Genomic DNA, 26356 nt, shown 5'->3' on the forward strand with positions numbered 1-26356 from the left:
TCAACCCCTGGATCGGGAAGATCTCCTGGAAAAGGAAATGGCAACCCATTCTAGTATTCTTGCCTGGAAAATTCCATGGACAGAGGAGCCTGGCGGGCTACAGTCTATGGGGTCACAAAAGAGTTGGACATGACTTGGTCATTAAACAACAACATTATCAAACATCGGTCAACTCTAAGACTTTCTTTTCCTTATTAAATGAATTGTTCTGCAGAAGGAAACTTCACAAATATATAATTTAGAAATAAAACCCTAGTAATAATTTCTAGAACAGCATCTCTGGCTGACATAGCAACTATTCTGGGATTGTAGGGGAATGGCACTAATACTTACTAGTGCCAGCAGTTTTCATATCTCATCATTTAATTCTTCTACCAGTCCTCTGAGGAAGTATTGTTACCTCCATTTTTATAATGAGGAAACCTAGTTTCAGAGGAGGCAATTAACTTGGCCCAAGAGATAAAGCCAAAACGTGAACCCAGATATATCTGACTCTAAAATCCGTGCTTTTTCCATTGTACATCACCATTTTTTCTGTACCTATAGTCTTCAAACTGTTTTTGCAGCATACCCCCTAAAAGAAATTTGAAAATCGTATGTACCTATTATTAAAGAAACCTCCCGGCAAAACTGTTCTTTATAATTTTCCCTTTATTTGCCAACCTGGATTTTTTTCATACTTGGAGCAGTGAGCTGGAGTTAGATTGGGCTGGGGGAAAGCTCTGCCTTTGTTTTGTGAAGTGGCTAAAGGGCTATCCTGAGGGGGCGGGGGACCCGGGAAAGGGGACCACAGCCAGGCTTCCCACTCTGTGCCGCCGGGGCAGGCCATGTTCGGCCGGGGGTACCTGTGGAATGAGGGCCTGCCTTTACCAGGTTTAGGAAGGCACATCCCAGATTAAACACATACCTCTCTCCTTTACGTAGGAAAACACTGAAATCCAGGTTGCAAGATTTTGAATACAGGACAAAGATCCAGAATCACAAAACTGCTTTACTTGAGCCCAATCCAGCATTTACTCCTGTAGAGGACTGAAAAGACAGCTCAGCTCTAGGAGAGAGGGACCTTCTGTGAAAACAATGGTCCAGGTCTACATCCCGAGGAAGCAGGAATGACAAAGCACAGCCTTCTTGATGGAGAGTAAGAAATAAGGGCCCTAACTTCGAGAACAAACACTGGCCGCGTGGAACAGCCCACAGTCAGTGAGTTTCTAAGAGGTCTTATCCTCTTTTTCACTTTTAAAATCTATTTTGTCAGGTTGTGCTGTGTTTAGTCACTCAGTTGTGTCCGACTCTCTGTGACCGCATGGACTGTAGCCCTCCAGGCTCCTCCCTCCATGGGGATTTTCCAGGCAAGAATACTAGAGTGGGTTGCCATGCCCTCCTCCAGGGAATCTTCCCAGCCCAGGGATCAAACCCAGGTCTCCCACACTGCAGGCAGATTCTGTGCTGTCTGAGCCATCAGGCAAGCCCTTTGTCAGGTTAGCTTACAGAAGAAAAAAAAAGTCTCCTAAAGAATTCAGTTCAAGCTCCATCACTTTCATCCATTTTGGCCAAACTCCAGAAAAGTCTAGCTTGTACCAAACAGCACGGGGACTCCTCGCAACACCTTGACCTCTGGAATTGGCCTTTGTCATTTTGCATCTCATTGCAATTCACATCATCCTGCCCCTGAGGACCCGAACTTGTTGGGGCATGGACTTTGTTCTTTGTCTTGGCACCCTCTGCCCTTCTTTAAGCTTCATAAACACATGAAGCTTCAAGTGCCTAACTGTAGTCCAACCTTTAAAAGGTTTGTTTAAAAAGAGAGAAAGAAAACTGCTTCATTATGAAGTATAGAATTACTTCTTCACACAGAACATGCTGAGATGGGCAATTCTTAGCACAACTTCAACAGTCCATTAAGAGCTGTGTTTCCCACTGCCCTAGTTTCCTTTAATTTGTTCATGGAAGGTAACTGTGGATGGAGATGGCTTTGCCTAAGTTGCCACTTAACGTGCCTAGAAAATTATCAAACTCTGGATCTGTCAGTGACCTTACAAAGGCTCTTCCATTTTTCTGGGCAACCCGTTAGAGTTTGTCATTTCATGAAAGAGAGTTTCACGTTTGGGCAGGACTCTTTTGGTGGGAGTCAGGGGAGTAGGAGAAAACTCCGCGCACCACGAAGAAGCTGGTCTTCCCTTGTAGCTTCCTATTTGCTCAGCCTTCAGTTTGTGTGAGTCCCTGCACAAACAGACCGAATACCTGGATTATGCCCTCATCTGGACTCGAATACACATACATTACATACCCTTTTTTCACTAATCAGCCTGACACATTCCTCTGTTGGTAAATGGTTCCAAAACAAACACTGTCGGTGCACCTAATTAGCAGGTTCGTGGGCTGTGCTTGGCAGTCCTGTTACATCCTGTTCAACAATAGGGAACAACAGCCTTGGCCCAGTCGGGTGTTAGGGAGGGAACAGCTTCCCCCCAATGCATATACGCTTTTTTAATGATATTTCCTTTCTGTGGCTTTTCTTGGGACGCAGCCATTCAGCAAGTATTGTAATGAGGTGTGGGATTCTCCCAGCAGCTCGAGGGAATTTGGACTCCTCCTCGTAGGTGCCTTTGCTGAGGAACCAGTGGTTTGCATCTGCTTAATGCTTCTTGCTCTCTGTCTCTTTCCTCTCTCTCTCTCTCTCTCCCTCTGGTGTTGAAGAGGAGCATATTAAGGAACTTTCTCCATAGTTCTCCAACTCCCCTGCCTATGTTCTAGAATCAAAATTACTAACAAAGATGGAAGGACCTGTAGAGACCATGTCAACATTTTTAGCGTAGAAACACTGAAGCCCAAAGAGCATGCAGATTTTGTGAGGGGCAGAAGGACACTGACTTACAAGATGGAATTCTGCTCCACTAGGCTACCTGACTGCCTGCTCTTCAATGTATGTATTGAGTGAGTAAAAGTTCTCCTTGATAAAAACCGGAGCACAATGCTCGTTTTTTTGGCTTTTAAACTTTGGTCAAAGAGTAACTTGGTAAATAACATTTCACCTTGGCCTGGTGGCTCCTATATTCACACATTGAAATGTTTCAGAACGTCTGCTGATACAGGCAGGACTTTTGTGTAATCCTCAGGACTGACCTGACCCTTTATGCCATTAAGCCACTTGATAAATACCGTGCATTTGTAAACACAATCCTAGCTGGTGAGGCTGCTATTGTTTTTTGAAGTCATTTGGTCACTTGAATAGATGGCTGTTGTCTCCCCCAGACATATTTCTTACCAAGTTTCTAGTTACGTGTCTGGTTAATATTGTGTTAGTCATCTTATCTCTAAGTATTTCAGTTAACCTAATTTTTTGTGGTTTGGAGTGGGGGTAAGTTATTTAACTCCTGTTTTACCTTTCCAACTGTAAAATTGATTGATGTTCATTAGAGAAAATGCTTAAAGTATATGAAAATATAAAGAAGAGAATTCTCCATACTTATGTATGCATATATATTTTTTAACAAAATTGAGATTGCATCATAGTAGAACCAGGAAAATAGCCATATTTAACCTGTATATTTTCACTAATAGGTAATTTTACAGGAAAAAAAAAATGTAACTGGCTCTAAAATTGTGAAGATCCACTTAATAAACAGAGGCAGGCTAGTCCTCAGAAAAAATTATTGGACTGATGACTTGAACGTCTAGATGTCATTCCTAACTCTGCCGCTCAGTTGCTTCGTGACCTTCAACAAGCCATCCCCTACCCCTCTACCTGTCGGCATGTGACACTGTTTTAAGCTCTTATTGACCAAAGTAAGAGCTTATAAGAGCTTTATTTCAGGTCTGTGGCTTAACATTTTGTATTAGTCTCTTGATAGTTTGTCATGACGTTTTCAGGGACGTTGACTGCTTTTTTTAAATACAATCCACCCAAAGGGATTAAGATATAAATTCAAATATTGATTCAGTCCACCATTTTGAAATAATGTAGGATTCTTAAGGAAATAGACTCTGTTTTGCTCACTGCTCCATCCTTTACATCTAGAACAGCACATAGTAAAAAATGCTCAATAAATCGTTTATGAATGGATGGTTTATTTTACTTTGGCTTTGCAAATCCGTACTTACCTATTTTATTTAAAATAGCTTTTAAGCTCATTTCAGGGAATTTGCCTGCTTAAATGTAGACATTGCCAAGATATCTGACTTTTATTGAGTGATTGCTAACATTCAATTATATATTAGGGGCAGATGTGTTTTATTGGCCCAATGGAGACTTCACTGTCAAAACTTGAGCTTTGCTAAGCTACCCAGGTAACTTAATTTTCAAAACATCTTTTAGGTCACTTCTTAGTGTGTGCTTTTTCCTTCTCTGTGGGACTGTAAATAAGTAACCTGAATACACAATGGAGAAGAGAAAGAGTATTTACCTTTCCATATAAAAAATGTTGACTTTTCAGACTGAGCAATATGTTTTGAAATGAACTGTTTTTATACTTTAGAATTACAAGAGGTACAATAGTATGTTGGTTTTGTCAGTATATGTTTATAATGGCTTGAGACTTTTTTCATCCAACCGTAGGGGTACAGATAGTATCCTGTTAGCTGTTTTCTTGTTCTTATTTCAGCATCTAATGTGCATTATCATATCTTTATTAAATCCTTTCAGTATTTTGAATATTAAACCACTCAATGCTGCATCAGGAAACATCTGCCTATGCCATCTATAGCTACCATTAATAATCGTCTGGTTCCTGATTCTCTCATAGTACGTAAAACAGAGTTAAAGGCACAGTTCATTGACATTTGCACTCTGTACAAAAGTTGCTCTTTAGACTGAATCATATCAGAGCATAGAACTTGGGGAGCTTAGCAATCATTTACTCATTGCCCCCACACCCTGCAACACACTCCCCTTCCCCGTTCCACTCCACCATCCATGGATGCCAGCATCCCCTGCAACACCATTCCCATAGGTAGTTGGAGATTCAGGCTGTCAAACAGTGCAGTATCCTTTCTGCCTCACCATGTTACCAGCACTTGCCTGAAGTTTGAGGGAGGCAGAAAGCATCCTAGGAGGGGGAGGGTAAAAGACTACTGTGTAGCCTTAACTAGCTAGTTTCACTTACTTCTGGTGATGGGTGGGGGTGGGGTGGGTGTTCTCACCAAAATTAACAGGAAGAATTTTTTTGATGAGAGAACAGGGAAAGAGAGTATTAAAAGAAGTGATTCATGAGACTTCCCTGGTGGTTCAGCAGTGAAGAATCCAGCTTGCAGTGCAGGGGATGCCTGCTTGATCTCTGGTCAGGGAACTAAGATCCCACATGCCACAGAACAACTAAGTCTGTGCACCACAACTAGAGTCCATGTGCAAGAGATCCCACGTGACACAGCATAGGAAGATCCCTATTTTGAAGATCCCCAAACAGCCAAATAAATATTTTTTAAAAAATAATTCATGTAAAAAACAGAAATGCCTTTTATAAAACCAGTAACATAATAGACTGACTTGCAAATAATGAACCAGTGACAGGTTTAAAGACTGCACTGGAAATATTGGAAGCCACTAATTTGAAGTAAGGTAACTTAAGCTAAAAGATCTAGTTAGGCTTGAACATGGGGAAGTTGAAGTATCTTAAAGCTCTTCTTTAAGAGGGGAGTTGACGCATTCTTTTTCTAGAAAGAGGTGGTGGAGAGAAAGGAAATTTAAATTAAAAGATTTAGGTAGGAAAGCAGCTTGTATCAGTGATTGGGAAGAAAAACTTCAGAATTGAGAATGAAGAAACAAGCAGAATTTCCCTGGGAAGACAAGGGGTGGAGTTGGGTAGGATGACATTAGGGTGGAAGAGTGAAGCCTGAGTTAGCCTGAGGGAGGGCATGATTTTGACACAGTCAGAAAGAGGCACCAGCCCAGGAGCTAAGGGACACAAGTGATGTGAATGTCAGAGCAGCAAGCATGAAAGGTGACTTTTCCCTTCCTCCGCTTTCCTGAGAGTTATGTAAGGTCCACTGTTTAGAAGAGAGAGACCTGGGACTTCCCTGGTGGTGCAGTGGTTAAGACTCTGAGCTTGCAGTGTAGGGGGTGCAGGTTCAATCCCTGGTCAGGGAACTAAGATCTCACATGCTGTACTGCACAGCCAAAAAATAAATCTTTAAAAATGAGAGAGAGAGACCTAATCGGGCAAACCCTAATGCTTAGAAAGTACTGAAGAGCAGTTCTTAGCCCTCCTCCCCACCTACCCCCACAAAAGTTTCCTATCTCAGTTTTTCTCACTGAGGGGTCTAGAGGGCTTGCCCAAGTCACCTCCCAGAGACACTGAAAGGCTGAGTTATTAGTTAGCAAGCACGTTGTTAACCAGACCTAAGCAAAAGGCACCCAGTGGCTTCTCCCAGTGAACGACCACAATGCTCCCCTTGAGAGTTTCCTTTGCTGATATACAACCCTCTAGCCTTCTCCACCCTAGTCCTGTCTTATGAGTCAACATACACAGTGTTGAAAGAAATACAACTTGCAGTGACTTCCCGGTATCTAATGTGTCTGCTTATTACTTGTGTACATAGTATAACTATTCATAACTTTTTTTTATTACTGTGTTATCAGTTTCAGGGGCTTCCCTGGTAGCTCAGCTGGTAAAGAATCCTCCTGCAATGCAGGAGACCCCAGTCTGATTCCTGGGTTCGGAAGCTCCCCTGGAGGAGGGAAGGGCAACCACTCCAGTGGTCTTGGGCTTCCCCAGTGGCTCAGATGGTAAAGAATCTGCTTGCGATGTGGGAGACCTGGGTTCCATCCCCATCCAGCTTTTACTAATATGCAGAGTGGAAGTCAGAGTTTCAAATAATGTTCTCACTGAATCAAAGGAGCTGCTAAAAAAAAGGCATGTTGTTCCTGCATTTTTCTGTCATTCAGTGTTTTAAGCATTATTACATTATTTTTTCAGTGTGTTTGGTTCAAGCACAGTAGGCTAAAACCTTATACATTATTGGGCAGTTAAATCATGTTTTCTAATCTAATAAACATGTTCACAGTCTATTAGTTTAACCCACCAAAAGCTAATACTTTTGTCACTGTATAAAGGTAAAAATAAATAACTGAGATGTTCAAAATGTCAAATATCTAAAGTAAAGATTGAAAAAAAAAAAGTCAGAATTGGTCCTTGATTACCTGATATGTTTATACTGGTGCATCTCTTTTTAAATAAAAGTAAGAAATGAAATTATAAATGTAATTGGTTGATGATATACATTTCAAGTTTTTTCATTTAAAAAAACATAAAGATGGGCAGCATTGAACTTAATAGAGTCAAGACAGAATCTTATAACTCTTTGGGCAGTAGTGGTGGTTTAGTCACTAAGTCGTGTCCAACTCTTGCGACCCCATGGACTGTAGCCCGCCAGGCTCCTCTCTCCATGGGATTCTCCAGGCACGAATACTGGAGTGGGCTGCCATTTCCTTCTCCAGGGGATCTTCCCGTCCCAGGGATTGAACCCAGGTCTCCTGCATTGCAGGCAGATTCTTCACCAACTGGGCTACAAGGGAAGCCCTCTTTAGATTAATTAACTCTTTAGATTATATTAATTATAATTAACTAGTTATATTAATTATAACTCTTTAGATTAATTCTAAGGTTGTTTACTTGAAGGGAGACTGTTTTTTACCAGATATCTGAATGTATTATAAAACAGTATACTGTTTGGACTTCCCTGGTGGTCCAGTGGCTAAGATTCTTCGCTCCCAATGCAGGGGGCTCTGGCTTGACCAGTTCCCTTGTCAGGGAACTAGGTCCCAAGATGCTGCAAATAAGAGTTTGCGTGCTGCAAATAAAGTCTCACATACTGTGACAAAGACTGAAAATCTCCAGTGCCATAACTAAGACCAAGCACAACCAAATAAATAAATAAAAATATTTTTTAAAATAAAATTTAAAAAGCAGTATAGTGTTGGCATAGGAAAATAAATCAGTGGAATAGGATTTCAGAAAGCATGGAGATAAATCTAAGTTATAGGGAAATTTAATGCACAATAAAGGTAGCACAGCAAATTAGTGACACAAAAATGGATCATTCCATAAAAGGAACTGGGAACCAGACAACCATGGGAGAAAGAAAAATAATGCTGGATTTTACCATACTCATTATGTCAAGATAAATTCCAAATGGATCAAATATGTTAATATATAAAACAAACAAAACAAAAACCGATAAAGTACTAGAAGAAAAGAAGGGTGGATATTTTTATCATCTTAAAATGGGGAAGGTCTCTTTAAACTTGACACAAACCCAGAAGCCATGAAAGCAAAATGCTTTTAAATACATTTTTTAAAAGTTAATGCCTAAAATTTTACAGATAAAGGCAAATATAAACAGGAAACCTGGAGAGATATTACCACACATGTGACAAAGCATTAATTTCCCAAATATAAAAAAAAAAAAATCTATAAAATCACTAGAAAATGTGCAAAGGACACAAACCAATATACAAAAATATGCAAATGACCAATGAATATAAGAACAACCCCATTTTGTGATAAAGAAAAGCAAAATAAGATGAGATGCTTACTTATCAGCTATAGGAAAATATTAATAGACATGAAATGTAAAGTCCTATGTAAAAACAGTAATTAACATCACTTCCTATTTCATTTTGCTAAGTCCATGTTTTTGTTCTAAGTATTTAGAATGAAAAGTGAAAGTCATTCAGTCGTGTCCAACTCTTTGTGACCCATGGACTATAGCCTGCTAGGCTTCTCGTCCATGGAATTCTCCAGGCCAGAATACTGGAGTGGGTAGCCGTTCCCTTCTCCAGGGGATCTTCCTGACCCAGGGTTCAAACCCCAGGTCTCCCAAACTGCAGGCGGATTCTTTACCATCTGAGCCACCAGGGAACCCCAAGAATACATAGAATAGGTCTGTCTAATATATTAGATAGAGCAACTGCCTTTGGAAATGATTGGCCTTGAGCAGTTGTTTTTAAACTTTTTTATTCATCAGAATTCTCTGGAGGGCTGGTTAAAATAGAGTGACAAGCCCCACCCTGCAGTTTATAATTCAGTAAGTCTGGCGTGGAACCCAATAATTTGCATATCTAACAAATTCTCTGGTGACGCTGGTTTGGCTAGTCCAGGGACCACACTTAGAGAACCATTGGCCTGGAACACATTGAGTATTAGAAAATAAAGTAATACTGTGTTGTAGAAACTTGTATTGATGAGAAGAGACAAATAAGGAGATAAGTAATGACAAAACACTTTGGGTCTTTTATTTGACTGCCTTTCTCCTTTTAAATTTACATCATTTAACTTATTCCTAAGCAACTAATCATGCTGTTTAAACTAGATTTACCTTCTGAACGTTTTTGCACTTTTCTAATGTACCCATGCTTGACAGTTTCTTTTATTTGTGTTCCATTAAGTGTCTCGAGGAACTGAAATGTAGTATGTTAAATACAAGTAAATCCCATCAGAATCTTGGTATCTATCTTTATAAATTATTGTTTCTTTTAAAGAGGTTTACTTCAAACCTTGACAGTTAAATTTTTCAGTTTTACGTTTTAAAGGTAGGCTGGTAAATTAAACAGCAGTCTATATATATAAGCCAAGATAATTTTTTTTCAAATCTGCATTAGCCTAATAATATTCTTATATTTACTGTCTTTATCTTAGATGTAGCAAGATATTTCTAAACATCTCTTGGACTCTTAGATATTTTGAACTACTTTAGAGGTTTTCACAGAAAGTCATTGCTCTTATTTATGGTTTTTTAATGGGTACAATCATGATATATCCTAGCTGTTCACAAAAATTGTAGAAAATTTTAAAATCCTCCTTCAGTTTACTTTTTCTAATATTAAAACAAGATTTTCCTAAAGTAATCCCAAGAAGTAATGGACGTTTGTCTGTTGAGAATGATATTAACTGCCAAGTGAACTATTAAAAAAAAGAAACTTAGAAGTGTCAGAAATTCCAGTTTTTCCCTATCTCCAAAAAGATATTTCATTCGGGTCAAATCTATTATGATTTTATATACATAGAGTATTACCGAGAAGTCCTGTCACCACCTGCAAATTAGCAAGAAGCATTTATTAAGCATTAGCACTAAAGATAATGGTGAGTTACTGTCCCCAGTAGGGTAGCAAAATTAGCAAATGAATTAATTAACCCTTGTTTACATTCTATTTTCAAAGCCAAGATTTTAAGTAAAGCTCTTGTCAAAGGTATTAGCTGAGCTTGGGTTTACAAACTAAAAGTGCAAGACCTGTGAAAGCCAAATGCTTTGTGGGCTGTAATCAGGGAAAAAACCTTCCTTAATTAACTTCAGGGATTAAAAGGTAAATAAAAAGATCATTTCAGGGCATACCAATTGTTCTTCCCAGATTTGAGTCTTAGCAGGTATTTGCAGATATACTAAATAACTTAAATGGTCATGTGGCTAGTAACTGTGGAAAGAGGGCCAGATTTAAGTCAGAAGACAGAAATTACAGCCAAAGTTGACCACCATTTACTAGTTCTGGGACCAGAGAAGCCAGCAGTTATTTTATTATTTCATTTCATGTTTATCTATTTACTGACTGACTTCTTTAAAAAGGGAATACAACTAGGAGAGCTATTTTAAGGATAATTTATGTAAAAATAGGGGCAAAGGGCCATATAGGTGTTGTCTGATTTAAATATCTAATTTGTGCATTTTACAATTCAGAACTACTGGCCCAGCTTTACAAATTAGCACATAACATGCCTAAATCTGCCGGACATTTAGCCAAAGGCACTGGATCTTCGACCTTTTCCAGTCTCATGGAACTCCAGTCAAACTATAGGGGATACCTTTTCACTACCCACCTCCCTACCCCCAGCCAAAAAAAAAAAAAATCACAGTTAACGACCCTAAATGCGATGGACCCAGATGCAGCTCGTCCCTGCCCTTGTTCTCCGAGGAGCCGGACCCTTTGTTGTCTCCCTTTCCCCTCCCACCTGCTTCTCCTGGGTCAGACAGAACCCAGGGGCACCTGGGGGATGGATTTCCGGTTATCCCAGCACAAGGCTTGCTCATTCATTCATTCAGAAGAATGAATCTGTTAGATTGTATCATCTAGTTAAATCATATTTAATTCATTTTACCTTTGAATGTTTAGTAACATATTCTGTGTATTCTTCTAAACAGCATACTTGTAGCTATATGCATAGCACACATACACACACAGAGACAGACATGCCGTATATGATACTGGCTGGTTTCCTATTTAAGCAAATTATAAATTGTTTGCTGACATCCATTGACTGACTCAAGAACAGAAGGAAACACCAACCCCAAACATGAAAATAACCAGGCCCCAATGACTGACCTCCCTTAGCTGAGAGATTTGAATAATCATCTTGGTTTCTGAGAAAAACCGATAATAACTAGTGACCCTGTGAGGCGTCTTACAGAGCAGCCATGCCCCAAACCGCACACGCATGCCTGATCACGTGCACTCACTCTGCGCCCCACCCTTTTCGTCGTGGGCGCCCCTGAGTGGAAATCAGCCAGAGCTTACCCTGCTGTGGGCCTGTCTTTCCCTTGTCAGAGATCCAACCAAGCTCAGCCTGAATTTCAATCCTAGTGAAATATCTGAGGTCATTGCCTGAGCCAAAAATAAAAATGCAGCCAGGGAGGAACCCAACATGAACAGAGCAGAAGCATCTCGGTGACCTGAACCTGAGGCAGAGGCCTCCAGCAGCTTCCTGTGACCTCCCTGTGTGCATCTAGGTGCTGGAAGGGCACAGACAAAGCCCTCATCAGCCTGTCTCTAATTGGTTTCACATCATCAGCATTCCAGAACAGGAAACTCTCAGCAGCCAGAAATTCTTGCTTCTTTGCCATAGTATTTGAGAAGCAAGCCTTTTCCCCTTCACATATTTAGTTCTGTTAGTTTTGTCACAGGTGAGTTTTCTTAAATTTGATAGCTTGTAATAAGAACATCCTGTCCGTCCAATCTCTTGGCAATTGGCTTCGATTTCTGGGTTCTGGACCTCTCTTTCATTTGCTGTAGGTCAGTAAGCCAAGTTTTAGGGTTGTTTATAAGAAATCAACCCTGAATATTCATCAGAAGGACTGATGCTGAAGCTGAAGCTCCAAACTTTAGCCACTTGATGTGGAGAGCTGACTCATTGGAAAAGACCTTGATTCTGGGAAAGATTGAAGGCAAAAGGAGAAGGGGGAGGCAAAGGATGAGATGGTTAGATAGGATCGCCAACTCAATGGACATGACTTTGAGCAACCAGGAGATAGTGGAGGACAGAGGAGCCTCTGCAGGCAGTGGGCTTGCAAAGAGTCAGACGTGACTTAGCAACTGAACAACAACAATAGAGTCTCGTTTGATAATGCCTTTATTAAGACATAGAATGAGATTTCTGTTTCCCCCAACTGGTGGAGATGTTCCTCTGCCCCGTTCCAAGGAAGGGGACCAGTTTACCAGGCGTCACCGATCATTAGTGGTATTGACCCCTAGGGCTTCCGCAGACTCGGACCTCGAGTTGCTCCTTTCTCCTCACACACCCTCTGGTGTACACTGCACTGATTGGCACCTGGTCTTGTCCAGTGTGGCTGTCCCAATGTTTAAAACACAAAAGTACTTCCATGTACGCTGGTGAATGACTGCTGCCTCTAGCCAGTCCTCACTCCCACAAAATAAAAACCCCTTAACATTTAACAATTCTGGGGATTTTTCTTGGGGAAAAGGGATGCTGATGAAGATTGGGAGAAGACTTAGAGAGAAGTCCTTAATGTTTAGTTGAAATTTTATTTGAAGGGGCAGTCAACTCCTTTTGGCCAAATTCCTGATGATCAGAGCTGTATGTACTAGTACATATAAGCTATTTCATCACTTGACTAATGAATGCCAATAACATTTAAAATCTCACTCTTTAAATAAATAAATAAATAAAATCTCACTCTTCACTTTAAGGCTCATTCATGCCCAGCTTGTCAGTTTGAGATTTTTCTGAGAAGGGACCAGCAGGGCTACATTCCCACTCATTCATCCACAGACCTGGGGCCAAGGAAGTTTGGAAGAAGAAGATAAAACCCAGAGTAGCTCTTTTTCCCCTGCACAAAATCTGCAGGTTGGAAGGAACCTTAAAGACCATCTAATCCAACTTTCTCTTAGCCTTCTGGGGAAAGTGAGGTTCCAAGATGAAGTAAGTTCTCCAAGATCCCAGTGATGCTAGGGCCATGATTTCAGGATTACTCTTTCTCATTGTGCTCTTCCTTCTGCTAGTAAGTGGCCTCACGGATATTTTACTGGTCTCCTTTCCATTGCAGAAGTCACTGAAACCAAACTGCTTCACAGTTAGGTAAAAGAGATTTATTTTATGGGGCAAACAGAAAAGTATTTGGTTTTGGTTCTCTAGATGGCTTAGATAGAACTCGAAGAAGGACAGAACGCCACAGAGAAATACCCTGGAAGTTCTTGGCCAAAGAGGGGATAAATGTGGTACAGGGTCAGTCACCAAGATGGCCTTTGGGGAGAATGGAAGAATCAAGGTGAGCTGACAGAAAGTTGAGGGTTACTAGTCAATGCATGGACTTCCCTGGTAGCTCAGCTGGTAAAGAATCTGCCTGCAACACGGGAGACCCCAGTTCGATTCCTGGGGTGGGAAGTTCCCCTGGCAAAGGGATAGGCTGCTCACTCCAGTGTTCTTGCCTAGAGACTCCCATGGACAGAGGAGCACGACTGAGCGACTAACAACACACAAACTAATTTTAGAAACCACAGGATGGTTAATGCTAAGTGAGTTTCAGCTATTTTAATCAAGTGATATATTAAAATATGTATTTGTGAAAATGATGTGAATGAACACACTACACTGGACCTTATTGGTTAATTTGACTGTAAGCCCGCAGGGGATACTTGCAGGTTCCACCTGGAGAGGGCACTGTTTATGTATTCCCTGGGTACCCTCTCAGTGATACCTTGTCCAGATAGGTTGAGTCAACGGTTCTCAACCCAGAAGGTTTCCTACCCTTGCCTGCCGCCCACCACACCCCAGGGACAGTTGGCAGTGTCTGGAGGCATTGACGGGAGGAGCAGGGTTTGCCACTAGTATCTGGTGGGCAGAGGCCAGAGAGACGGCTAAACATACTCCAGTGCTCAGAAGGTGGTGGTTGTATGTGCTCAGGCGTGTCCGACTCTCTGCGACCCCATGGACTGTAGCCCACCAGGCTCCTCTGTCCATGGGATTTCCCAGGCAAAAGTACTGGCGTGGATTGCCATTTGCTCCTCCAGGGGGATCTTTCGACCCAGGGTTCGAATCTGTGTCTCTTCCATCTCCTAAATTGGCAGACAGATTCTTTACCACTAGCGCCACCTGGGAAGCCCACAGCGTTGAGAATAGCACCACACAACAAAGGACTATACGTCCCAAACATCACTAGTGCCAAGGTTGAGATCCCTGGACTAAGCGAAGCAGTGCATGCTTTCAAGGAAAAAATAGAGAAATCTATTGCACGGCCCTGGTTATAGCAAGTATACGTCTATGTGGTCACACCCTCCATAACGTGACACTAGAAAGGGAGGCCACATGGCCTTGGTTCTCCAGGGGCCACAGCAGGAGCCAAAACACTGCTGACTGCTGGACTGGATGACTCAGAAATGAAGGTGCTGGCTTTCATTTGCTGTATCACTGAGGAATGCCAAAGGGACGTTGCTCTTTCATCATCTGTAGCAATTTTCTGCCCAGACAAATACATTGGTAGCTTTGCCTTATAAAAAAGACGTGTTCCTTAAAAGTTATGTTTAATTGGATTTTGTATTTTTAATACAGTTATGAAATTCAGTAAAAACTAAGGGGTCAGTGAATCTTTTTAGTGTGAAAGGGCCTTTTTAGTAAAGTCCTATTCTCAAAGAAAAGAATACCTACATATTGCATTTTTAATGTAAATATTTTTTCCTGGACACTACATTTTTACTACAGAGCTCATAACTTATGTGAGAGTCTCTCTCCCTCCTTCCTTCTCCTGCCCTTGTTCCTTTTCTGTAAAGGGAGGGTCAGGGGGAAAATTTAACACTACAATCTCTGAATTTGGGAAAGTCATTGATAAGTCTATCCACTTATACAGGTCAAAAGATGCCTGCTGGGTTACAGATTGTTAGAAAAACTAGGACTTGGTTCTATTTTGAAATCATTCATTTTTTATCTTACACTTCTTTTTTTTTTTTTCCAGTTAGTGACCTTTGGCTAGAAAGAGCAGGTGTACTTGGTCCCTGCGTCACCCCATGGGTGTTTGTTGTACCAGAAATATCTGATAAGACTCGATCTCTCCACTCACAGTGGGGTGGGAGAGGGGTATCAGCAGGGAGAGGGGTATCAGCAGAGACAGGGCGTGGTACTGAAGGAATCCAGGGGTTGTCTCGTTATCAGCCATTCCCTGGGGTAACATCCCTAGGTGTGTAAGTCACGGACTAACTCAGCAGGATAGAGGAGGCAGGAAGGAGGAAATTTATTAAATAAAGTTATCATTCATTGCCCTTCGGTAGTAGGAGGTGACAGAGGTGTGACCCACCGAGGACAGGCCACCGGGGAGGAGCCGGCCAGACCAGAGAGGCGCTAGGACACCTGCATTTGCCCTTCACTCCCCGCCTACACTCTCCCTGGGAAGGAGGGAGGGGTTGAGGCCAGGGCGATGATAAGGATGGCCCCACCACGTGGACAGCCCGGCAGCTCCAGGCAAGAAGGCAGGTGCTAGTGTCACCGTGGGAGCTGGTGTACCCCCTTGCTTGCTCCTCGAACCACTTGCCATTTGACCGGCCCTTCCACCTACATCCACCCGTTTTCGTCTGAGAACCCCACTGACTAGGAAGGAAGTCATTGTAAGTACCAAGAATATAAATTCCGTGCCCAAGGTCACTCAGAGAAAGATTTGAGATTGGGACACAAGGATTCTGACTTGAAGCCCCGCGTGTCCTGTGATCACACAGTACTCTCACTTGGGTAAGCAGGCCTCAGGTACAAGCCTTGGCTGGGCTGCCGGGCGTCCTGGGTTCTCATCTCTGCTCTGCCTTTTACTCACTGTGTCCTCGTGAGACAACTACTACTACCCCTCCTAGAACCTCAGTTTTCCTATCTCTGAAATGACGGGGTTGATCAAAGTGCCCTCAGGTCACCACGGTGGCATAGGTGAAATCAGGCTGAAATGAAGGCTTGCAGGAAGGCAGCAGGTAGCTGCTGACACTGGAAGAAGCCATCTCAGCTGTGTAATTAAGTGTTAACCGGGTGCCAGGAACTGTGCAAACACTGTATCTGTGATCCCATTTGAGCCACACAGCGCCAGATGAGGTACATGTTAATGGAAACCCAACTTAGCAGATAAGGAAATTGAAGTTCAGGGAAGTGAAGTAACTTCCTCACGGTCACTGTCTTAGTCAGCTCTGGCTGTCATAGAGAATACCACAGACTGGATTTATTTCTTACAGTGCTGGCAGCTGGAAGTCCCAGGTCAGGGCTCAGCAGGGCTTGGTTTCTGGCCAGAGCTCTCTTCCTGCTTTGCAGACGGCTGCCTTCCTGCCTCAGTCCTTACATAGCCTCTCCTCCGAGTACAGGCCAGGGAAGAGAAGGGGCTCTCAGTTGTCCTTCTTGTTGTTGTTGAGTCGCCCAGTCATGTCTGTCTCTTTGTGACCCCATGGACTGCAGCACGCCAGGCCTCCCTGTCCCTCACCATCTCCCAGAGTTGCCCAAGTTCATGTTCATTGCATCCTTGATGCCATCTAGCCATCTCATCCTCTGACACCCTCTTCTCCTCTGCCCTCAATCTTTCCCAGCATCAGGGACTTTTCCACTGAGTCATCTGTTTGCATCAGATGACCAAAATACTGGAGCTTCAGCTTCAGCATCAGTCCTTCCAGTGAGTATTCAGGGTTGATTTCCCTTAAGATTGACTGGTTTGATCTCCTTGCTGTCCAAGGGACTTTTAGGAGTCTTCTGCAGCACGACAGTTCAAAGGCATCAATTCTTTGGCGTTCTGCCTTCTTTACAGTCCAGCTTTCACAGTTGTATGTGACCACTGGGAAGACCATAGCCTTGACGATATGGACCTTTGTTGGCAGAGTAATGTCTCTGCTTTTCAGCACACTGTCTAGGTTTGTCATCACTTCCCTGCCAAGAAGCAATTCATGGCTGAAGTCACCATCCGCAGTGATTTTAGAGCCCAAGAAGAGGAAATCTGTCACTACTTCCACCATTTCCCCCTCTATTTGCCATGAAGTAATGGGGCCGGATGCCATGATCTTAGTTTTTTTAATATTTAGTCTTAAGCTGGCTCTTTCACGCTCACCCTTCACCCTCATCAAGAGGCTCTTTTAGTTCCTCTTTAGTTCTCTTCTTATGAAGACACAAATCATATCAGATCAGGACGTATCTTTATGATTCCAGTGAACCTAAATTACTTCCTGAGGACCCCATCTCCAAATACAGACACACTGGAGGTTGAGGCATCAGCATAGGAATCTGGGGGGCACACAGCTCCATCCATGGCAGTCCGGTAGGCAGAATGTGATTTGAATGTGGATTGGCATCAGGCCATCTCACCCTACCTGCTCTACTAACCACTGCTATGCAGTATTTAGGCCAGATAGCTGAGCTGGAGGTAGAGACTTCTGGGTACAGTGAAGCTTCTGTCTTTTAATCAGTAGATACAGATTTATCGGATTTAAGATAGATACAGATTTAAGCTGGTAGATGCAGCCCCTCCCCACACACTAGTGCCTCTCCCTCTAAGTCCCTGCCTTCTCTCCTGGGTACCAGGGTGGGTGGGAAGATCTTCTTTTGACCAAACTTTCTGAATCCTGAGCCAATAGCAGGCCAGGGAGTGGTGCTCCAGAGACCATCCCACACCCAGCTCTGAAACTCAAAGAAAAGTAGGAGGCATAAGACTGAGCCCTGAGGGCTGGCTCCGTCACAGCCATGCTTGAACCTGCTGAACCTGCGTGGACACTGCTGGTGGAGCAAAATCACACAGGCCCAGTTCCCTGGGCTCCTGGGATGAGGTCCTAGTTGGCTGTCACTCACGTGAGGAAGGATGAGAACTTAATCCTCACTGGCAAGCCACCCACTGGAGCAGTTATAGTTGTGCTTGTCAGTTGAAAGTGAGAAAAGTGTTACTCAGTCATGTCTGACTCTTTGCAACCTCATGGACCGTAGCCCGCCAGGCTCCTCTGTCCATGGAATTCTCCAGGAAAGAATACTGGAGTGGGTAGCTATGCCCTCCTCCAGGGGATCTTCCTGACCCAGGGATTGAACCCAGGTCTCCTGCACTGCAGGCAGATTCTTTACCATCTAAGCCACCAGGAAAGCTTGTCAGTTACTCATTATTAAAGGCTTTGCAGTAAAAACAAGCCATTTAGACTCCTACAGGCTTCCACCAAGCCAACAACATCATCCACCTGGAATGTCTCCTCTCTATAAATTACAGTGTTTGTGTGTTTTTTGTTTTTCTTAAAAAACAAGATCTCTCCCCCACTCTCTCATGCTTTACTGTTCCCACGTGTGTTATGAAGCTAGGTATAGAAAGGTTTGAGGGAGTTTCTAATTTAAAAAAAACAAAACTCAAAAGAGCAACAGACCACAGTCTATCATTCAGAAATTGAAAATATGCCATTTTGACACTTTCCAAAGTGTCAAATAAAGGTAACCACTTGGCTCTTGTGAGCGGAAGTGAAGGCCACATTTTCACAGCTGTGACACAGGGATTATCGCTGGTGTTGGGAGTGTTTTCAGTCGGCAGGGCACTCCACTCTTATTTTCTGTCACTTCACCCTAGAATCACTACCCCCACTTCTTTCTCAGTCAGGCTAACACATGGAGCTTCTAGAGCTGTCCATCATAACCATGATCACAAAACCGCTAACTGACTGCTGACTCCCCTCCACCCAGAAAACATAAGCCTGTCCCCAACTAATTCTAATCAGAAAAAACAAACAAACAAAAACAAAAAAACACATGTTTTTCAAATGAAATTCAACCTTGAGTCTTTTGGAAAAGGAAAGAAGCCACTTCTATGAGTCACATCTCTTCGAGGGGTCAGGAATAAAAGGCTGTGACCTGAGCTGTGCAGAGGTCTGGACTTCCAGCCTCCTGCCCTGCTCACTTCAACCTTACTCATCATCTCCGTGGTTGGCTCTTGCAGGTGTGAAAGCTGTGGAGCTGTTTTCCACGCTGAATGCAAAGAGAAGTCTGTCCCCTGCCCGCGATGTGTCCGCCGAGAGCTGCAGATGAAGCAGAAGTCTTTCTGGCGGAGGCTGAACATGGACGAGAGCCTGGAGGAGGCTTGCAACATGTTTGAGCTGTCCTACCAGAACACCTGACTCATCAGGAGTCCAAGGCCGGGCGATGACCTCTCAACAATCCGTCAGCCCCAGTGGCTTCCAAACTAGACAGTTAGACCCCTCCGGGAGAAGTTAACGTCTCATCCTCAGCTAGATATATATATTTATAAATGTACATGCACACATACCTATACGTCCTGTTCAGTATAAGTCGTTGTCTTAAAGGTCCATGGAGTTTTGTGGCTCACGAAGTTACCAATAGCGGGATTACACTTAGCCATGAATTTCAGCTGCTTTGCCCCCAAGCCAAACGTGGTTTACACACAAGGCTTTATAGTTCAGACATTGTGGGGCTCTCAGGAGCCATTTATTACCCAGGACATAGGAGAAAGCATTTTCTCCAGGAGAGTGCTTTGAGTTATTTTTGTGTTATTTATTTTTAGCCTTCACAGAGGATGAGGTAACTGAGGCAAGCACCCATCATCAAGTTTCATAAGAAAAGCTTCAAAACACAGCAGTGACTCCTTCCAGGAGTCCATGTCCCGGCTCTCACCTCCGCATCTTCGCAAAGGCTGGGATCCCTAAGCTGAGTTAAACAGCTCGGAAATCAGGAGCGTGAGCTCCCTCTGACAGAAAGCATGTGTCCCTAATTTATCAGGGGAGCTAGATAAATTGTTCTGAAGTTAATCTCAGAAAGCATTTTTCCTGACAAGAGACCTCAGTAACCTACATGTTGTCCGTCTGTTTGCTGGTACGAATCCCAACACCCGCCCAGAGACGTGACCGTATTTGCCAGGCTGAAACATGGCTCTGAAGAGTAGTCTTTTAGGAGTTCCATGGGTGACAGGATGATTTTTTTTTTTTTAATGGCGCTGACTGGAGGAAATTGCTTAGGACTGTCAGATACATCAGTTTGTAGACCAGGAGGTCGGGTGTAGAGTACACACATTCCAAGAGAGGATCTGCAGTTTTCTTTTCACAGAATCCTGTGTGGGTAGTTTCCACCTCTTCATTACACTTTATTTATTTTTATTGTTCTTCATTGCCCTTTCACTCTGACCTTTCATTTGTCAATGTCACCATGTCTGCTTTCATACTTTCTTAATTGTTTTGAAAAATCAGAGCACCTTGGAATTTCACAGTACCAACTTTAGACTATGAAGAAAATACCAGACTGACAAATATAATTAAGGAATTAAATCTAATATTATTTAAATATATATATATACACACATGCATCATTGCCACCGTGAAGTGAGGTGCCAAGTGCTAAGCTAATAGGGAATAAAAGTGAGAATGAGTTGCTTAGGCACTTGGCGGGGGGGTATTCTTCCTCTGCATCATCCTTTTGGCACAGTGGCCACGGTGACTAAAATGGCAGATAGCTTGGCACCGGAAAGTATGGCTCCCATTCTTTCCACCTTAACTCTTTCCAGAACCAAAAACTAAGCTTATATTTAAGCAATTCTCAGTAGGTTATATGAGAAGATTCTTACCATTCCTCTGAGCAGATGCCTTTTCAAAGCCTCCATGGTTTAGTAGCTACACTCCTAGCAGGACCTAGAGAACCAGTGTTCGCACAGCCCATGGGGACAGTTAACCCCACTGCTCCTTTCCCCACACCTGGCTCCCTCCGATCCTAGCTCACGATGCTTCTGTCCATTTGGAGATGTGACATTTCAGACTCACTTCTGTGCAGACTGTTGGGTACGAACATTTCACCTCTCAACCCACACCCATTCCTTTGGCCCCAGACCACACATTTCAACGTTAATAGCTCAGCGCCACTCATGCATTTATCTTCTGATTATACAGTAGCTGTAGCCAAGGCATGAAAACTTATTAAAAGGCCGGGGCCCCATTCATGAGACGCCTTACGGTGCCTTTTACTCTTAGAAAAACAAGTTGACTCCCTCTCCCCGCCCCACCCCACTCTATAGAAACTGTTACACAGAAAAGAAAAGGATGGAAGATCTCAAACAAGCACTTGGCCAACAGGCAAACAAATTTGGTCGTCTCCCCTTTACTCTTCCCCTTCGTGAAACACAGTATTTATATATTCCAGCCTCAGAGAAGATAGCAAAACGTGATCTTTCACAAGAGAATTACAGACCTGCTTATTATAAAACAGATGTGCTCCAATGGCAAAGTGCCTTCTCCCTCCACCCCCCAGCTCCCTGTCCCTGTAGCTTACCTCTGCCTTTGCTGTAATTAATGCATCTGTGACTCCGACTGTCAGCAGGGCCATCCCCAGCACACTGCAGTTGGAGACCCGGAGGACAGGGCCACCTCCCCCCTTCCAGCATGTTGGCTGCATGTACAGAATTTCCTGTCCTGTCTCACAGGCCCCAGGGTCAGACCCACTGAGAGTCAGCGTGACACCCTGGGTCTATGCTCCCGAGGCCTTGGCTTTTACCAAGGTTGTTTGGAGGCCCGGCAGAATCGTGGCAGTCCCTTGTGAACCTCTAAGGAGACCTTTCTACCCACATCGTTTGTTGCTTATTTTCGAAAGGGGAAAAAAAAATAGTAAATGTGCTCTCACCATCAGCTACCAGAGCTGGAAGCATACCCCAGCAGCCCGTTTCCCTCCTCTTTGTGAAGCCCCGACAGCTTGGCTGGTGCCAGCCGCAGGCCTGCATGACACACTCAGCCACCAACCCCCAAACCTGAACGGACAGGGCAGAGCCGGCTTAGCAGTCGGGTCTGCCACGAAAATTCAAAATTGCTGTTTTCAACCCAGGATGCCTTAGTGCACACCTAAACGCCCTTACTGTTTTCGACCCTAACAAATTACTTGGTGCACTGTAGGTAATTGTTCCACTGCTTAGAAACTGTCGAAACGAAAGCAGATCTGTGGATTACCACCTCCTTAAGACCTAAGCTAATACCTCCTTTCCCTCATGGTCCATTTTTCATCCCATATTAAATATCTCGTACATAAAGCCCAGGAGAAAATGGCCCATTAATCTCCTAGAGCTGGCAGCCAACGCCGGGGAACTTCTTTTCTCTTGAAAGACCCCTTCCCTGGTGTATCACTTGAGGAAATCCCTCCTCACCGTGCGAGAAACTCAACTGTGGGACAGTGCAAGCCTGGTGAAATGCTGGCATCTCACCCTGCAGTAAAAAAGCCAGTTCCCAAAATAGACCTCAGTTTGCACCACGGCAAGAAGGCCACAAAGTACTTAAAAAGCAGTCAACTGGGATGGGAGCCATGTTCTTTCCAGGGTGGCTCTTTCTCCAGGTTGAAAGCTCTGTATGTGAAAACCACGTAAAACTCCCGTCTTCCCCTTTGCCTCATTGCCTTTTCAGGGGACTGTATTATGGTCGTCTTCATGATCATTGTGCTTAAAAGTAGTCTCTCCAGGAGCTTTAATATTTGATGAGCTGAGAAGGCAATCACTTTTGGATTCTTCCAGACTAGGCCTCCACCAAGAAGGGAATATTGCGAGGACTTGGGATTTGTGGTTTCCAGCCAACCCAGCGGTGTCCTTCAGACCCCCGCTGAGGGACTGTGCCTGGCTTCCTTCCGGCTGCGTGGAGAGCCGAGCTGTTCACAGCGGTGTGGCTGCTGTCGGCCACCTCTGCTAGGCTGGAGTGAGTCCCCTTGCACGGGGTCCGGCCTGTTTTTGTCTCTGCATCTGTACGCCCTGCACACCAACACTGGATAGCTTCTTCCCATGCCTTCTCGAAAAGGCATGACTTCCAGACCTGTGGCTTTGTCTCTACCCATGAGCCAGAAAGGGCCACACATAAATCACTGTATCAGGATAGGATTTCCGTGAAGCTGCACTGAGCACTTTCTGCAAAGAGAGGCATGATCTGAGGAAGCCAAGATCCACTCGGCTCCTAATTTAGGGTTAAGTCAATGCTGCTGTTGATGTGTGGGGGCAGTGTTCCTCACCTCCACTGACCGACCGGCTGTTCTTGACTGAAGTAACTAGACTGTGAAGGAAGTCTTCAGGTCCTAATTCTAATACTGCCTGGAGTCAACACAAGGTGATTTTCCTTTTTATTTTTTTTACTTCTCCCTGTAAAGAGAGATAAGTGCAGTTCCCTCCGCCCCCTTATTGCTTGAGTTTCCTGCCTCACTACTTTTCTTCCTCTAAGATAATGTGAGAAAAGTAGATAGTTGGGGCAAAACTGAAAGAAGTGAACGTGCCCTCGTTGGCCTGAACCGAGTTGTTGGAACCACTCTCTGTTTTCCTTTCCCTGGTCCTTGCCAACACCTGGGCATTAACGACAGCTCCGAGTGTTGTGTCCTCTGCACCGTTCTTCCAATCCTCAGTCTAGTAGAACTCACTGCCCTACTTCACTACTTGAACCCAGTGACAGGTGAACAAGCCCTGCTCAGCTCATATAAACAGACAAATGTGATTTCTATCATGGGGGACAGTGTTTCTCAACAGTGAAGTACCAGTACCCCAAGCCACTGTCAGAAGTCCTTGACAAAAGTCAGAAGAAAAGTGTGGAACACCGTCTCAAGCACACCCACAGCCGTCAGGGCTTTTATTTTAAATGGGCTCTGAGGGATCATGCGATAGAGCCCCTTCCTACTGCAGTGGCCTCCAAGGTGATGGAAGGCACTATTAACCCCGAGTAAAAAGACAGCTGCTGATTTGTTTGGATTTTCCCTGTAGAGAGAGATGCCATCTTGTCAGGAAGGTCTGCAGTGAAGCCAGTTGTTACCCAGGTAGAAGATTCAGGCGCTTACGGCAACTCTTTGCACAGTAAGATACCCTCCTAGGCCGCTGAGCTGCAGACCAGCCTCTCTTCCCTTCCCTTGACCTTCCTTGCCGCAGTCCTGAGCCCAGACTCAGGCCTGGTAAACTGGCTGGTGGACCTCTGGGGCTTGTGGCTCCTCACACTGACCATCGTATTCATGTCTTTTTCCCCGTAGGAGTGCCTTACAGTACTGCCTCGTGCTTCTAGTCTAGCCTAGCAGACCCACTTGAAGCCTGCAGGGTCCTTTGCCTCAATATGGATCACCTTGCTTCTTCCCAGCTGGCTGCTCTCAACACAGGCACGCTTGGAGCCCACATATTCCATGCACATGTCAGACCTTTCACCTTCATTTAAACTGGTGCCTTAACCTCATGAGTACGAGGGTTCCTGCTGGAAACACACTGTCAGAGCAGACTAGTGGAAACACTCCTTGGCGCCATTGACACTTAACCAGGAATCACAAAAGAGACGACCACATAATGTTTTGAATCTGTTTTATGCTGTTTCTCAAATTACTCCTTTTGTTTGCTTGCTTGCTTTTCATGAACCAAACTCAGGGGAATGTCATGATGTCACCAAGGCCAATGGGTAGAGAAATTAGACTGGTTATTCAGATTCAAATCTGTAAAGTCAGTGAACTTAGCCTTTTTCAGGTGAAAAAAATTACACACAAGGATTTTCTTTTCCTTTAGTATAAAGGGTTTCTTTTATTTTGCCACCTGTCTTCCAAGTGGGAAGTGAGAGGCCTCTTGGATGGATTGTGGTGAAGGCATTTCTACATGGCGTGGGCAGTCCACCAAACTATTACATTAGGCTTTCACCACCAGAGGCTTAGGTTCTGATTTTGGTCACCTCTCAGGATCCTATTGTGAATAGCCTATCCCAGAACATTCAAGGAGGAGGAAAAAAAAAAATCTGTCTAGAGAACAGTGAAAGGAGAGGAAATGTGTAGGTTGCAAATGAAGAGTATCGAACGTGGGGTGCGGAAGTCTTTGCACAACTTGTTCTTAACGCTCCTGGGTCAGATAGATGTCATTTTCCCTTATTTCTGTTCATGCTATACAGAACTGTCTAAAACTTGGGGCTTGGGCTATTACTCCGTCACTCTGTGTTGAGCTATTTGTAATATCTACTGTAACTTATATATGTATTGTTTCTGTTTTCTGGATTTTATCGCCTTTTGTTTGGGCATAAGTTATCCATAGTTTTGTTTACATCATTTTTAAAAATATCAATAACTGTAATAATAAAAAAAAGAAACTGTATTGTGGACAAGACCCCTAGTTTTTATGGTCATCTGTCATATAATTTAAGTGCACCAGTTCCTGATGTATAAAGTTATCTCTCTCTCAATAAACAATGCAGAAAGTACTTTCTCTTCTCATAACAACTCCATTCAAATGCAGTTTTTGCAGGGGTGGTGAAAGCCCAAGATGAGCGCTGAACGTTAATTCAAAGTCAAGATTTAAACTTTATTGAAAGTGAGCTATTGGGATCTTAAAATAGTTCTTAAGATTTTTACTTTTTTTTTTTTTAACTGTAGTTGGTTTACAATGTCAGTTTCAGGTGTACATCAAAAGGATTCAGATACATAGATATATAAAATAGCTCTTAATGTTAATCTTATAGACTTCATTTTTTTCCTAATTTCTTCAACCTCAATATTCTCATCAGCCCTCCCTATGCTTATGAAAACTATAGTGAAACTTGGAAAAAGTTGCAAATGTGGTGGTCTAGGCCTCATTTGCCAAAACAGACCATAATTTCTTTCTGATCTGAGACAGACCTGCCCCAGCTCCCACACAGAGCATCTCTCCCAGCTCTTTCCCAAGCTTTCATCACCACTGCACTCTCCAAATTAGAGGAGCAAGTGCCAGATGGTGGGCCATTAGACAAGGCCACTGGTCATTCCTGAAGACCATGAAGACCATGCTTTGAAAGCAAAGAGCGAAAGTAGAGGGGACTTGTCTCTGTGAGGACAGCAGCCCTCTGGGAGCCGAGAGGTGATGGAAAATACCTACACGACCTTCCCCAGGGCTGGCCCTCACGGCCCCAAAAAAAGACCATGGGCACGACTATCCACTCGGAACCTTTCAAAAGCACCATTGAAATTCACCTACTCAAAAACATTGAAGAGACCAGAAAAGGTGCTTCTGGTTAAACATTTACCACAGGTGGACTCTGAGCCTCACTCTCTAGGACACACCTAAACAAGTTCATGCTCAGCTGCCCCTCCTCCACCCCCAGGAAGACGACGAGCTCATGCCCATTCCGTCCAAGGAACAACTGGACCTCATCTTCACAAGCAACCTGCCACAATCCACAATAAAAAGAAACAAGTTAATGTTTCACTGAACCAAACTAGACACA

At 43.6% G+C, this 26356-nt stretch overlaps 1 protein-coding gene across 3 annotated transcripts in view; it reads left to right on the forward strand.

Annotated features, from left to right (window-relative positions):
- PLEKHM3 (pleckstrin homology domain containing M3) overlaps positions 1-25263 on the forward strand; it is a 197988-nt gene extending 172725 nt beyond the window's left edge. For all 3 annotated transcript variants that reach the window (XM_061148886.1, XM_061148887.1, XM_061148888.1), the window contains exon 8: positions 19126-25263. In XM_061148886.1, the coding sequence (XP_061004869.1) occupies positions 19126-19303 (178 nt within the window). In that variant the 3' untranslated portion in view covers positions 19304-25263. The remainder of the gene's footprint in view (positions 1-19125) is intronic.
- The last annotated feature ends 1093 nt before the right edge of the window (positions 25264-26356 follow it).

Source organism: Dama dama, chromosome 8 (assembly GCF_033118175.1).
Source record: "Dama dama isolate Ldn47 chromosome 8, ASM3311817v1, whole genome shotgun sequence".
Lineage (NCBI taxonomy): Eukaryota > Metazoa > Chordata > Mammalia > Artiodactyla > Cervidae > Dama > Dama dama.